The 14,875-nt window shown below is 31.2% G+C and overlaps 2 protein-coding genes across 4 annotated transcripts in view; both read right to left on the reverse strand.

Annotated features, from left to right (window-relative positions):
• Positions 1-1,389: 1,389 nt before the first annotated feature.
• Positions 1,390-3,769, reverse strand: LOC102594407 (probable inactive nicotinamidase At3g16190). Of its 3 annotated transcripts, none has more exons than XM_015306785.1 (5): positions 3,634-3,769; positions 3,434-3,547; positions 3,093-3,228; positions 2,785-2,901; positions 1,390-1,640 (listed from the first exon to the last, which is right to left on the reverse strand). In XM_015306785.1, the coding sequence occupies exons 1-5, from the start codon at positions 3,691-3,693 to the stop codon at positions 1,573-1,575; spliced, it is 495 nt and encodes a 164-aa protein (XP_015162271.1). In that variant the 5' UTR covers positions 3,694-3,769; the 3' UTR covers positions 1,390-1,572. The 3 variants fall into 3 exon arrangements, with proteins under 3 accessions (XP_015162271.1, XP_015162270.1, XP_006343089.1); XM_015306784.1 differs by having other exon boundaries at positions 2,994-3,228; positions 3,434-3,528; positions 3,634-3,767; XM_006343027.2 differs by having other exon boundaries at positions 2,994-3,228; positions 3,634-3,766.
• A 4,272-nt stretch (positions 3,770-8,041) lies between these two features.
• The window catches only part of LOC102594739 (transcription factor bHLH68-like), an 8,228-nt gene continuing 1,394 nt past the window's right edge, over positions 8,042-14,875 (reverse strand). The window contains exons 2-9 of the mRNA XM_006343028.2: positions 14,191-14,385; positions 11,935-12,139; positions 10,989-11,337; positions 10,519-10,593; positions 10,098-10,163; positions 9,498-9,563; positions 9,051-9,116; positions 8,042-8,418 (exon numbers count right to left, since the gene is read on the reverse strand). Coding sequence (XP_006343090.1) covers positions 8,296-8,418; positions 9,051-9,116; positions 9,498-9,563; positions 10,098-10,163; positions 10,519-10,593; positions 10,989-11,337; positions 11,935-12,125 — 936 coding nt within the window. The 5' untranslated portion in view covers positions 12,126-12,139; positions 14,191-14,385 and the 3' untranslated portion in view covers positions 8,042-8,295. The remainder of the gene's footprint in view (positions 8,419-9,050; positions 9,117-9,497; positions 9,564-10,097; positions 10,164-10,518; positions 10,594-10,988; positions 11,338-11,934; positions 12,140-14,190; positions 14,386-14,875) is intronic.

The following is a 14,875-nucleotide window of genomic DNA, read 5'->3' on the forward strand; positions in this document are numbered from 1 at the left end:
GATCAATTTTCATGGTCAAATAGATATTTGAAGATAAAAATTCAAAATCTAATCAAATTTCACGGTCAAACAGTTATTTGAACAAAAGGTTTCAAAATCCGTTTCACTATCTGATTCAAACAATTTTCATGTATCTTTAAATGCTAACTAAAAGTACTATTTGGTGTGTTGCTTACTTATTTTATCGTGTTTGATATGTAAGAAAAATATATTATCCAAAAATTATTTATATATAATCTAGACAAATATCACTATATAGAGTCTCGAGTATCTTTCCTTCGAAAACCAACTAAGACAAGTCCAACACCCCGGCTGAATTCGAAACCATGCAAGCCATTATTTGTATGAACTCGTGTATCCATGACGGATATAAGCATCTGTGGGAGCTGGGCAAGTGATATTCGGTGAAGATAAAGTACGTTGGATGGTCAGGAGGACACAATCAATTAGCTAAGGCCGAGCACCGGCCACCGGGCCTTGAGTTAACTCTTTAGTCAAATGAATAGAATGGCCCCTACTGGGAGGCCCCTCGGGTAGAATTATGTTACCTAACACTCCTGACCTGCAAAATTTATTTTCGCTGGCACTGTTGTGTATTGCGTAGATGATACGAAACAGTGGGGACACCCAAAAGTGTAGCTTAACGATCAATGAAATGAAAGAAGAATCATAAATTTGAGAAACAGATTCGAAATTTAAACTTTATAGGTTACAATTTTTCAGGTTTCTAGCATAGAGTCAAAGTCTAACTTTAAAATCAATAGTTCAATCATATACTATTTATTGCAATTTTGATAAATATTATGAATATGTCAAATACTAGGTAATATCTTCATATCAGTCACTACCTGTAATGTTGTTTGTAATTTTGCCTGCTCGATCTTGCTAATACACTCATTTTTTAATTAAAAGAAGAAAAAAAAAAAAAAGGAGAAAAGTTCAGTGTGCTTAGATGGAAAAAATTAGTTCAATGTATCTAGAGATTCATTTTCTAAATTATAAATTGGGGCAGGTCAGTTGATTAAGGTACCATGTAATTTTATTCTCTGCACGTTTTAGTAGTACTCTTTTCTCAATATTTTTTTCTGATAAAGAGTACTTTTTTCTCAATATTTTGTTACCAAAAGTACATAGGTGCCACGATAAAAGTGTGCTCTGAGCTTAAACTTTTAGATGAGATAGTCACACATTTCAACATGGTATTAGAGCAGACAGAGGTTTTGAGATCAAATCTCACCGCCACCCAAATAAAAAAAGAAAAAATTCACATGCTTGACCCATGAATTGAAGAAAATAGCTATATCTCAATTGTTAAACTCACTTTAATTTAAATACAATAAAATTTCTACATAGGCAAATGAAAAATTTGAGACATGAGGAGAGTAAGAGTAGAGGAACATACAGCCTATGTACAAAGGAAAATAATAAAACAGATTGAATCCAACAGATGATTATAGAGATCATGTCTGAACATGTTGCATATTATTTCTATTACATATGTATAAGCTTACAACAATAAAACAAACATGTGAAAGATATCTTTGCACCTGATTTAGCTACTTCTATTGCTCCTTAAGACTGGCACCATTCTTCTAATGTAGGAGTCGCCACTCCCACATTTTTCATATCAAATATGTTCGCTGCAATACAAAAAAAATCAGTGCACATAACAGTAGCTCGAGATGAATCATAAATGAGTTGAACATCTACATGAAGTTGAGTTTAAAGTTTCGCTAGAACTTTAGTCGGACTATTTTCATTCAAGATCAAGTTTGCTAATACGACCAAAAAGAAACACATTCGACAATTAAACTGATAAGGATGGCTCGCTGTTCTCAAACAAGGAAGAAACTGATAATTATGCTTCTAACTTACAAATGGAACTAAATGAGTTGTGATGTAAGAAACTAAGAACAAAAAAATACAGATTCGCAAGGTACAAAGTCCTTAAAAGAACTACATAAATTTGATGGTCCTCTCGGAGGAAAAATTAGGCAACTTCAAAACCAACAAAATTAGCGAAACTTAGTTCAAGTCTTGAAACCAATGGCATAGTAAAACTGTTATTATTAAATACATATAGTATTTCTTTTCAGAGAAATGATAACTGTCGGCAGTCTCCTAGTTCAAACGTTTTGTAATTGTTCCAAGATCTAGATAGTTTGAAGGAGCAGTACCATGTCAGACTTCTCTATGACTTGTGCAAGCAGAGGTTACCAAGGGCAAACTGGGATGACGAATAGTGAAAAAGAGTTAACGTGTTTACTGAAGATTGCAGTGTGAAACATGAATAAGGTTGAAAGTAAATGTTTGACGTACTTTCAGATTTTTTTCTGTATTTCCTGATACTTAAGGTTATGGCTTAGATAAGTAAGGATTAAGGATCCAAAATAAAGATTATGGCCTAGACAAGTATGTTTTGTAAACGGTAATTTCCTCATACAAGCTTTCAAAATGCAGAATAATAAGGACGCCCTAGTGCCTGATCTTTCAAATATGTAGCAAATTCATCTATGAATTCACATGACAGGACAAGACAAGGTTAAACACTAAAGCATGTATCGATAATGAGGAGATAGTCGACCTTTGTGGCCCGAACTTATGATCTGGTTAAGTGATCAGTAGTTGTAATTGGTAACTACTTAAAATAAGATATAGCATGAAGTTATTTGACAGTCAATACTAATCAACTTGCCTAGTCCCTAGATTAAAAGACAAATAAGTTATTAAAACTAAATAAGTAAACAAGCACAAAAACGACTGCTTTGTGGTGTTATCTGTTACCAATGTGTATATCAGGAGTAGCAGCAGCTGTGGCATCTATAATGACCGTCACACGTTGATAGTCCAATGCTACAGCGTCAAAGACAGTCTGCCGTATGCAATTTGGAGTTTGAACACCTAAACAAAAAATATAAGTCACTTGACAAATACATACATCAAATCGTAAAGTCTATAGCTATAGAAAATCTCGATTATAAGCATCTAATTACCAATAACGACCAAGTTAGTAACGGCAATGCCCTGAAGATACGAATGAAGATTCGTGTTAAAGAATGCACTGAAACGTGTTTTCACCAATTTGTAATCACCTTCCTGAATAAGAAGCCCATCAACCAGTTCTGCTCCCACACACCCCTTTGATGTGGGTTTTGGTTTCCCATCACCGTACAAATGCCTACGAAACAATTCAACATCTCTTCCTAATGGGTCATGCTCGCGGACAACCTAACACAAATTGATTTATTGGTCAGAAATTAGTTTAACTACTCGTAACCATCCATTTTAACCTAAAATAATCCATTACAATAACAACAACAACAACAACTACACCTCCAGTTGGTATCGGCTATATGAAGCTCAATTTAGGTAAAATTCCATTAATATTGTAAAATTTAACTTTACAGTAAAATCATGAAGTTTAAATAAATACCCAAATAATGGGGATTCCACGGTTTCGTGCAACCTCAACGGTCTTGATAACGTTTGGGACAATAGCTTCACCATCTCTAACAAGCATAGGAGCACCTGGTAGTATAAAATCTTTCTGAAATTTAAGTTCAAACACACAAATCTTCAACAAATGATTGTTAGTTACTATTATGCTGAATCAGAAGAAGATTAGAGAAATACCTGCATATCTATGACAACAACAGCTGTTTTCCTCCATTTATCACCATTTTCTGTGCCCATTTGATTATTACAAACTCAGAATTTCGTCCGACTCCACTTTATCTACCTGCTACTTTCAAGACTAAACAATATTTTGAGCGTTGACCTTATTTATTGGATGGGCCAGACTAATTGGGGCCTGTTACCCCAAACTCAATTTTTCTGTGTTGGGCTTTTGATTTAGTAACTGATATGTCTTCCACATTACAACATCTTATTTTACCATAATTTCTAAAGTTTTCTATTGTCATTTAGAAAAAAATTCCTTCTTTGATACATCACTCTCCTCTCATTGATACATTTCTATACCTCTCAGATACATCCCTCTCCTCTCTGATACATCCCTCCCCTCTTGGATACATCTCACCTCTATGTATCCGAATGTCCTATCCCTCTCTGATACATCTCTCCCCTCTTGAATACATCCATTCTCTATGTATCTGAAAGTTTCACTTATGTATCCGAAAGTTCAAATGATGTAACTGGATGTCCTATCCCTCTCTGATACATCTCCTACCTCTTGGATACATCCATTCTCTATGTATCTGGAAGTTCCACTGATCTATCTGGAAGTCCAAATGATGTATCCAGAATTTATAAATTTTAAGAGATTTTTGTAAGGGAAATAATGTAATTAACTCTTAACACTATGAGATTTATGTAAATTATATAAGATTCACCAAAAAATAAGGAATTTTTACGCAGCCCAACAAATACCATAACTCAATGAGTCAATAACTTCAAATGATCTAATTTACAAAATAGCAAGCAAATATTGTATAAGTTAGGCACGATAATTAAGTTTGGCCGAAGGGACATAAACCAAAGAATCCCAAAAATTATCCCAGACTTTTTTTTAATGTATGCACATTGATTATAAGGAATAACACTACGCTTATATTGCTCTTCCACAATTCTGTTTTCACAATTTAGGTTACTCACACGGGAATTACTTTTGCTTTCTTTCCTCTGGCTACTAAGATATTTCAGTTCACTATGTTGTTCAGTGGTGGAATCAAGATTTTTAATAAGAGGGTTCAAAATCTAAAAAAATAAACACACAAAGTAGTCGAATGGGGTTCGAATCTACTATATATACCTAAAAAAATATTTTAACCATGTATAAATCATATAATTTTCCGTCGAAGAGGATTTGGATGAACCCCCTAATTGTAAGGTGGCTCCGCCACCGATGTTGTCTCTTGCCTACCCATGGATCAACAGCTCAAGGGCAGAGCTACATGGTTGTCAGTGTCCAATTAGACACCTTTTGTCGGAAAAAAATATCGTAAATATAAATAAAATGATATATGAAATGATTAAATAACATATTTTGGACGTCATTGACACAATAAGCTACTGTAGCCCAATGGTTACAGATGCCTCAAATGGATCCGTGTTTGCAATTTCTGAATAACCTTTGTAAAATCACTTTTAAAAAAAAGCTTTTGATGACGGATGAGCAAATAATTTCAATCGCAAAAAACAGTATAGAATTTAACGATAAATTAGTGACCAATTTTGACCCCACCTTAACATTTAGAAACCAAATTGTTCTCTTTGCTAAGAGGATGCCTTGGAATATCCAATAAATATAAACATATTGCAATGCAAATTATGAGCAAAAAGACTTAAAAATCAATCCATTTTCTATTGAATGGAATATATTATAGAACTTAGCCGCCCAGCCCATTACCAAAGATTTTTTTGGGGGGAGGGGTTACACTCACAAAATATAAATATTACCCTTAGATTAAAGAATTCATCTTTTTAATACGTTTAATTCTCTAGAAATATCTAATAAATTATATATTATATATATTTATTTATTAATGAAGGTGAAATGAGCTGATGTAATGCTTATTTTAAAGACCAACATGAGTTATGGTGCACTGGTGAGAGTGTTTCATTCTTAATCAGGGATCGCCGCTTTCGAATGGCCCAGCAGATAAAGGAGAGTATTATTTTTATTTAACTCTTTGGTTAGTGAAATCAAAATTGGTAACGACACCAGCCACTTGTCATTCCAAGCTGACTCTCTCTGACTTTGAAAATAAAATAAAATAAGTGTATATTTTATTAAACACTTTTTTTAATAAAACACAAGTAGACAACATAATGGTTCTATCTTCTTCTTTTTGATATTTATTCTAACATGATCATGAATCGATGATTGTTTTGACCTCTGTTTAGCCACATTTATCTTAATTTATTTCTTTTTTGCACTTTCTTTTCTATTTTTATTTGGAGTTAAACTAATTTGTATTGGCTTTTAAGAAGTATTATTTTAAGTGTAAAAATATGTCCTACCAACACTCAAGAATATGTTCTAGTGACGAAGGAGGTGGTTTAGAATTATGAGATTTTATATTCAATAGACATCACATAAAAATGATCTTTAGTAGCAATAAAGTAACGGTTAGCGGCAATCAATACACTTTGTATGTGTCTCTAAAGTCTTTAGCGACATTGGATATAGTGATACTTAACTAATGTTGTTTAAGACTTTAGCACTCTTTATTAAGAATCCAGAGCCAAAAAAACATCTTTTTCCTCTAAAATGCATAAAGGAACACTAATTATTTTTTTAAAAACGAAACGGACAACTCGCTCCTGAGGGAGCAAGATCCTTTCTGTTTAGCAGCATTCAATTTTCTTCCTTTCTCGCTGCTCGGTCACCAAGAAATGTAAATTTTTGTTGTAATAAGAAATAAAAATAATAAGTGATTTCTTTTTATATATCGATAGATAGAATTATCTAATAATACTCCCTCCGTCCCTTTTTAGTTGTCCACTTTAGAAATGGCACACAGATTAAGGCAACAATGATTAGCACAGTGAAGTTACAATTTTACCCTTATGACAACTTTTCACTTCAAAATTACAACCACTTATTTGAATTCAAGTGAAATAAATTGGAGGGAAACAACATACACTTTTACAATTTTCAAGAAGTGTAAATAAGGGTATAATAGGAAAAAATTTGTTGTCCTTTCTTGATTTGTCAAAATAGACAACTAAATAGGGACAACCAAAAAAGGAAATATGGACAAGTAAATAGGGACGGAGGGAGTAATAAATTAACCACTCTATAACAACATTGTTAGAAGTGTTGGTTTGACATTGGACAAAATGAACAATAGTACACCACTAGTCTTATCACTTTTTGCATTTAATCCTCTTAATTATTTTTTTAATTCAATTTATCTTTTTGCTGGTGGGAAAATGATAGTGGAGTGACCTTGCAAATCCCACCTTCAATAGTAGATCCCTCCCCTTTCGTACGACATAATATATAAATTAGTGTCTATTCATTTTTTTAAAAAAAGTTATAAGTAGTAGTAACTTATAAGCAAAAGAAAAATGTAATTTTTTTTGTCAGGATAATTATTACATGATGATTACATCATAAAGGAAAAAGTGGTACAAGTCTATATATTATACTTAATTTGGAGATCAGATAAAAGATATACTAGCAAATAACTGGTTAATTTTCAGATAATCACATAATTATATATGGTCTAAAAAACAACTTTATTTCAGATTTCCGTCACTTCTTATAAAAAAAATTCTCTGAGGATAGATTTTAGAATCAAGATTTAATTTTTTTTCTCAATATTATTAATTTAATTATCACATTATTTTGTTGTTGTTACTGTTTCCTATATTTTATTACTATTGTTTTATCTTTTCATACCTTCCTTGATTTGTTATACTCGAATCAACTATCAAGGGTCCTGATGAACCCACCTTTCTACCTCCACGAGGAATGGATAAGGTCTACATACATTTTCCCATCCTCAAACCTTGATCACTTGTAGAATTTCACTGAATATGTTATTGTTTACTATTTTTAATACGTATAAGTTGATAAATAAAAAAGGACACATTCGTAAATATGTTGTAAGGACATTGAAATAATTAAGTTAAACTATCTTAACCTAATTTACTTTCAAACAAAAGATGTACGAGCCCAATGCACATTTTATTTTTCACACCAATTATTACTACTAATATCCAATTATCATTAATTCACTGGTTAATTAGGGAAAGCGTTAAGTACTTAACTTGTATTTAACTCAAAATAGCAAACACAAAAGTCAACTCTAAACTATTCAATGAGTTTACCACACAATTTTATCGTAGTAACTTAAATTCCTACGCATATATGTTAGTCATTATATTATAGGTTAGCTTAGAGTTGTATCAAATATAAATGCTTATATCCGTTTTCAACACTTCTATTTAAACACGTAATTATTTATGTATAAAATCAGCTTCAAACACAAAAACACTAGCATATATCAACTATATATTTTTAATCAGTTAAAGCCAAATGAACTCTAATGTATATACAACAATTACAAACTAGCAGCTTATACAATTTTATGATTATTCATGAAATAAAATTGCAATATTGGACCATACAATAAGACTCATATCCTTGTTCCTTCCTACACTTAATTAGAAATGCAAAATATAATATATAGCATCAGCAACAGTCAACCCTAACTAACTTATTTGAGAGTGACTGCTTCTGATGTTATATACTATATAATACCATCATCATCATCAACACATCAGTATATTATGGAACACTAAAATTGTTACATTAATTAATAATTATAAATATCCTCCTCCTCCAAGAGCTGGGGCCCAATAATCTCCAACAGTATTGTTATTGTCACTTCCAACATGTTGTGTACAAGATATAGGAACCAAGCACAATCCTCTACTCCTCAAATCCTGAAATATTTTTATTTCCAAATCACCATATTATAAGAAAATAGATGCAAAATGATAAATATATATGGTGCTGAAAAAAAGAGAGGAAGCAATCAACATGCAATAACTAAGATGAAATGGGTGGAGCTACATTTCTGCTTATGGATACGATAAAACTCAGTAACTTTAGCTTGAAACTATGGTATATATATATATGAAAGGACTCATTTCAAGAGTTTAAAGTTATTGAGAATAATAATAATTAAGATTTTATCCATAGGATCATTCAAGAAATTGAATTATTGTGTGATCTCATAAAGTTGGCAACTTCTGCACTATATATAGAGACAACTTCTTTTTTGAATAGTAAATTTTGATGATAAATACTTTGATTCTGCTTTTTACTACTAATAATGCAAAGCTAGCCTCAATCTCAAAGCTTGCTTTTTTTGTTAGGGATCCAATAAAGCATCAACTTCTTAATTAAACAACTAAGTAGTATATACATATTTTATTTCCTTGAATTCATGAAAGAAATTAGTTATTCATGATATATATATATATGATTAGTGAGATGCACGTGTATGATGATGGATGTGAAAGAAGAGAATATTGGTGATTTTTATTGGAAAATGTGAAGGAAAAGAACTTACAGCAGATTGTTGTTGAGTGTGATTCATGCTTCCTGCTACATTGCCCATGTATGGAGAGCTCAATGCCTGCATGTTTTAGTGCACATTGTTACTTGATATAGAAATATGTCATTCTTTATACGACAGACTAAAATAAAAAGAGCTCCACATATAAAAATGGGATGATAAGAGTATAAAGTAAGAAGCGGAAATAATTAATGGTTAATGAAGTACGCTAAGAACTGATATCGCAGTTTCAAATTTCAGTGGATCGGAGGCAAATATATTAGTAGGAGATTTCTTTCTATCGATTCAAATTTGTTTCATAGAGTTGCTTGGTTACTATGCTGGTAGAAAATAGCAAATACCCCTATGAAATTAGTGTAAGAGTACGTTCAAGATAACACGAACACCATAATTAAAAAGAAAAAAAAAAGGTAGTTTAGAAATTAGGTTTTGTGAAGTCACCTGAATTTGTGCTTGAAGGAATCTGATGTATCCAATGGCTTCTGACAAGACGGAGGCTGTGTCAGTCTGTAAAAGAGAAAACATATATACCCATGCCTATCACTTCTTCTTTTTCTCATAATAAATCACTTTAGTTAAAGACAATCCTTTATGGCTATTTTTTAAACAAAAATTAAAGTGCTGTTTTTGTAATATCATTTTTATTTGTTTCATCATAAACTACTAGTACTACAAAAAAAAATATAATTCGTAGTGTTTCAGTCATAAATATTCTTTACTTGTCTTCCTTATGGGAAGGAGGTAGGATTTAAATTTAATCGATTCAATTCTTATAATTTTTATCAATAAATTTATTATACTTTTGAAATTACATAATAATTTTAGTAGGTTTACAAAATAAAAAATATTAAAATTATGAGTTCAACTGAATTTATATACATCGATATAGTAAATTTTATTCATAACATCAACGTTTAAATGATATTTACACGTAATTAGTCTCCATAAAAATAAGACAAGTTACCTGTTGTAACAACAGGTAAAAATAATGACAATATAAAAATTAGATGTATATATAAAGTTAAACTCAGTTTACTTTACCTTTCCAAATGGAGAAACAAGTTGGTGGAGTGCTGTTATCCTATCTCCTAGTTTCTCTTTTCTCACCTGCAATTCCGAATATAAACAAACTAAATTAATGTTGATAACTAACTATTTTGTATACCAGGTGAAAAAAAAAAGACCAAGTTTTCATAAAACGAATTTTCATATTATATATTTTCTATAATGATATTTTTCTATAATAGTTTTTTTCTTAAAAAGGAAAGTTACGAATATATATCCTTCGACCAATGGTAAAATGGTTGAAGTATACATTATATATACACTATCAATGTATATGTTGTGTATATATACTTAGTATATATTTTGTAAACTAGATTACCGAACGATTCAGACACGTAATTATTCCATAAAAAAATATCTAGACAAAGATGTTACTGTATATGAAAGAGAGAATTGCCTTGAGAGAGGGTTGAGCTGAAGAATGCTGAACTCTAGCCTTCTTAGTTACCCCACCACTGTTTGTGCTGTTACTCTATATTTCATGCAGCAAAGTTATTAATTAATAATGGTTTTAAAAAAAAACAGATTAGGCAAAACATACTAAAATGATGTAAAAATGTTTTCACAAAATCAGATCACTTATTAGATAATTACGAGCAAATCTCTTAACAAATACAGTACTTAATTAGTAACCTAGTAAAAAATAGTAACTAGACTACTATCACATGTTAAAATTCACTGAGTAATTAAAATTTTACTATGACTAAAATTAGTTAGGCTAATCATGGATTGTTTGGCTTTTATTAATCATATAATCACTTTTTTCCTTTTGGAATAATACTGATATTTACTTACTGACTTTATGAAAATTCAATAAATATGAAGAAAAAAATCCACTTTTTTAAAAGTAATTTTTTTTTTACTTACCTCAGATGAATGGTCTTGATGCTTGACTTCAACCACTTTGTTATTGTTGGTAATTTTATTAGCAGGAGATGATGAGAAGTTAAAAATATTATTATGGTTTAAATTAGTGGTAACACAAGAGCTAGCTGGTGATAAATCTTGATGATAATTAGTATACAGTCCTTGGCTCACTAATTCTTCTGGTTTTACATCAAAAAAAGGAACCCTAAAACTTGAATTAGATGGGATATTATTATTATTATGGATGGAATTCAAATTTTGGATTTCTTCCCAATTCTCCAGCTTCTTGTATTGATGTTGAAAATGATCACTTATATCAGGTTTTTCTTGATCACAAGATAATCCAGACCTGAAATTTAATTAAAAAGGAAAAAGTAATTTAGAGGAGAATTAAAATTAATTAACACATAATTCATATGGATTCCAATTTGATAGAAAAGAAATATAAAGGAGCTATAGGTTTCTTTTGTAATGATTTTTCACTTTTTCTTTCTACTAGGTTTAGTCGTTGTTGTGGTCGGACTGAACTCTATTATGAATTTCTAGCCATATTCTATTGTTTAAATCCCTTTACTTCTTCGAGCTCTAGTTATAGAAAAAAGACAAAGAAGAAGGTATCAACAACAAAATTGATTTTACTATGAGACAACTTATGATATTCATATCGATCTATAAAACTCATAGCATGAAATTTTTAGAAATAGGAAAGTAATTGAGCTTTTTGAATTGTTTGGTAAATGTAAAAGCTTCAATGAGTAAAGCTTGACACAAAAAGAATATTGCAAATACAAAGACTACTAATCTTTGAACTCTCTACACAAACTCACTATAGCAACTACAACAACAAGAAGTCAATATAAATTACTGCGCCTCAGTCTCAAACAAGTTGACTGTATATATAACTAACTACGTACGAGAAAAAAAAGTAGAGAGAAGGAGATTTTACAGAAGTAGCTGGCTCCATGAGCGAGGTAAATGATCTTGACTTGGATTATTATCAGCCAAAAAATTTGAAGATCCATAGAAATGTTGATTTGTCGTCGTCGTAGAAGAAAAAAGCTCATGAGAATCATGTGGATGCATGCTTGTGTTCATCAACATGTTGTTCCACCAGTTATTACTAGGGTTTCCAGCCATCAAGAAGGATTATTCTGAACAACACATCATATATTATATAGTATTATTGTTTCTTACTTTAATGTAAGAGCCACATAATATAAAGAAAGAAGAAGAAGAAGAAGAAGAAAAAAAATAAAAATCCTTTTCAATGATTTTCTTTTTCTTTCTTTCTTTTTAGGTAGCTAGCTTTGTCTGTCTTCTTTCCTTGTGAGAGCACCAAAACGAAACTTTGTTGAAGCTTTCAGCCTTGTTTTTGCTTTTCTCATAAGAGGTTCAATAAACCAATATGTCTTTTTCAACCAAAGTACTAGCCTTATATTTACTTGGTAGTGTTTCTTACTTGTGGGGTTGACAATTGCTTTGATGCTTTTTAAATTTTTATTTTTCCTCTCTAGTTACTTCTTCGATTTATGTGACACGTTTATTTTTTAGTCGATTTTAAAAAGTCTAACATACTTATAAAGTCGAAACAAATACTTCTACACCTTCTCATTTTATTTTTTAACGAGGAAGTTTTATCCAAAATTTTACGTATATTGATACTGAATTATTTCTCTCATTTTGTTTATTGTTGGGCCAAAGTTATCAGGTTTTGTTATGACTTCGCTTCTGATACAAAGGTTATGACATATTTAATATTTATCTACATATTTTTCAAAATATGTTAACATAAATGGAAAAGAAGGGGAGTATATCCTTGTTTGTGTTTTTAAATTTCTTGCTTTAGCTTTATAGTAAAGGGTGGGGGCAAGAAAAGGGAAAGTGGGGGAGTGTTTTCAGGCCATAAAAAAACAAATACTCGTGGGGTTTTAATTCCTTAATTTGGGGTGGTAACTTTGGGATTGTTATTTTTCTCTAACTTAGCTATGTTTATTTATATATATAGATTCTAATAAAGGATAGCCTACTCTTTTCCCAAGTAATCATTAATTAATTCATATTTTATTTCTTATGTTACCTTATTATTATTGCAGGTTTAAAATTTTATTTTTCAATATACCATATGAGGCCTAGTAGGCCATCTTAATTTGATAGCATAAAAAGTTACTATACATTATTAGGTCAAATTATACCATTTATTTTAGTTGATGATAGTAAAATCTTTACACAATTAAAACATGATATTTTTGCAACTTGATATGCAAGAGACACTTAGTGCAGTATATAAATTTAGAAAATTTGAATTAACTAACCAAAAGCAATTTTGCGCGTGCGATTGCCTTGCTGTATATGTGTGTGCGATGGATAATTAAAAGTATATATCCTTATGGTGGCCATCACATTTTATATTTGATGTTTGCCTATTTGGGAATAGGGGCGGGTCTACAGTATAATATATAAATTCACATGAATTTATTAATTTTTACCTAGATTTCGTATGTATATTAAGAACTTCACTAAATATTTGATAGTGAATTGAGTTAATATATTTTAAATCGTGAATAGGGGTGGAACCAACTTATAGTCGGGGGTTCATCTGAACTCCTTCAACGGAAAATTATATTATCTATGTATGATTAGTGTGTTCACTTATTCAAAATTTGAACCCCCTTTAGTGAAAATCCTGACTCCGCGCTGTCGACATGTGTCTGGGTTGTTCTTGTGTACGTTGCAGTACTGATCAACTACTTTGTGCTGTCCTCTTTGGCCTATCTGGATCCCACTGACTCATCTATTTACCAACACTAGCAAATTTTATTCCCATTCTCAGCTGGTTGCTCAAGGATTCATATAAAGCCTTCCTTTTTCACTCTTATTGAGTTAAGTATTGAAATGAAACTAGCTATTACAGCAGGACCATTTATATTGATGTATTACAAAAACTAACGATTGAAGATTTCAAATATTGGTCCTAGTAACTATAGCAGGTAAGACAAATTCAGATCCAATCATGAGTCTAATTGAACCTATAACATAATTCCAATAATTAAAGCATCCTTTTTATCTTAGCTTGCGTTCGAGCTCAGACTACTATATATATTCAAGGACAGGTGTTGTTTTTATTTGAGCTTTTTTGACCATGTAGACCCAACCTAAAAAGGGAGGAAAAAGGAATTATGATGCTGAAAGAGAAAGATCTTACCTTCAATGCAATTCATTGGATGATTTACAGCCTTGGAAGTAGGCGGTTTTGTACGTTGGACCTCGCTTTTCCCATGGACAAAACTTCAAATTTCACATTTTATCTTGAAAGTTTTTCAATGGGACAAGCAGGGTCAAAAGTTCACAATCACTCATTTTCAAGGTCATTGAGCATAATTTCCTACAATTCATTCACCTACAAGGCCATGGAAAGAGGAGGCCAAAAAAAACAAAAAGATAAGGATTAGTGGACTACAAGTCCCCACGAAATCATACGTTATGATGAACTTTTGTTGCTCAAAAATTTCAACTGCTACAAACATTCGCTACAGTAACAGCAACTGGTAAATTTAGCTGCCAATTCTCAGTTAAAATAAAAGTAGGGAAAAGGGCCTGATATACCCCTCAACTTTATCAATTAGAGCTGATATATCCCTCATTATGAAAGTGGCTCATATATGCCCCTATTGCTATACAAATGACTCACATATACCCTTTTCCTTTAACGGAAGTGAAAAACTTAATTTTAATTTAATATTTTTATTATTATTATTTTTCTAAAAATATAATCCCATATGGGTATATTTAATCCTCCTCACACATAATTTTTTTTTGACTTTTTTTGTTTCAACGGCTAATTTAAAGTTATTATTTTGATGGTCAAATTTATTTAAGTTTTGCTAATA

The sequence above is a fragment of the Solanum tuberosum genome, unplaced genomic scaffold, assembly GCF_000226075.1.
Source record: "Solanum tuberosum cultivar DM 1-3 516 R44 unplaced genomic scaffold, SolTub_3.0 scf00040, whole genome shotgun sequence".
Taxonomy (NCBI): Eukaryota; Viridiplantae; Streptophyta; class Magnoliopsida; order Solanales; family Solanaceae; genus Solanum; species Solanum tuberosum.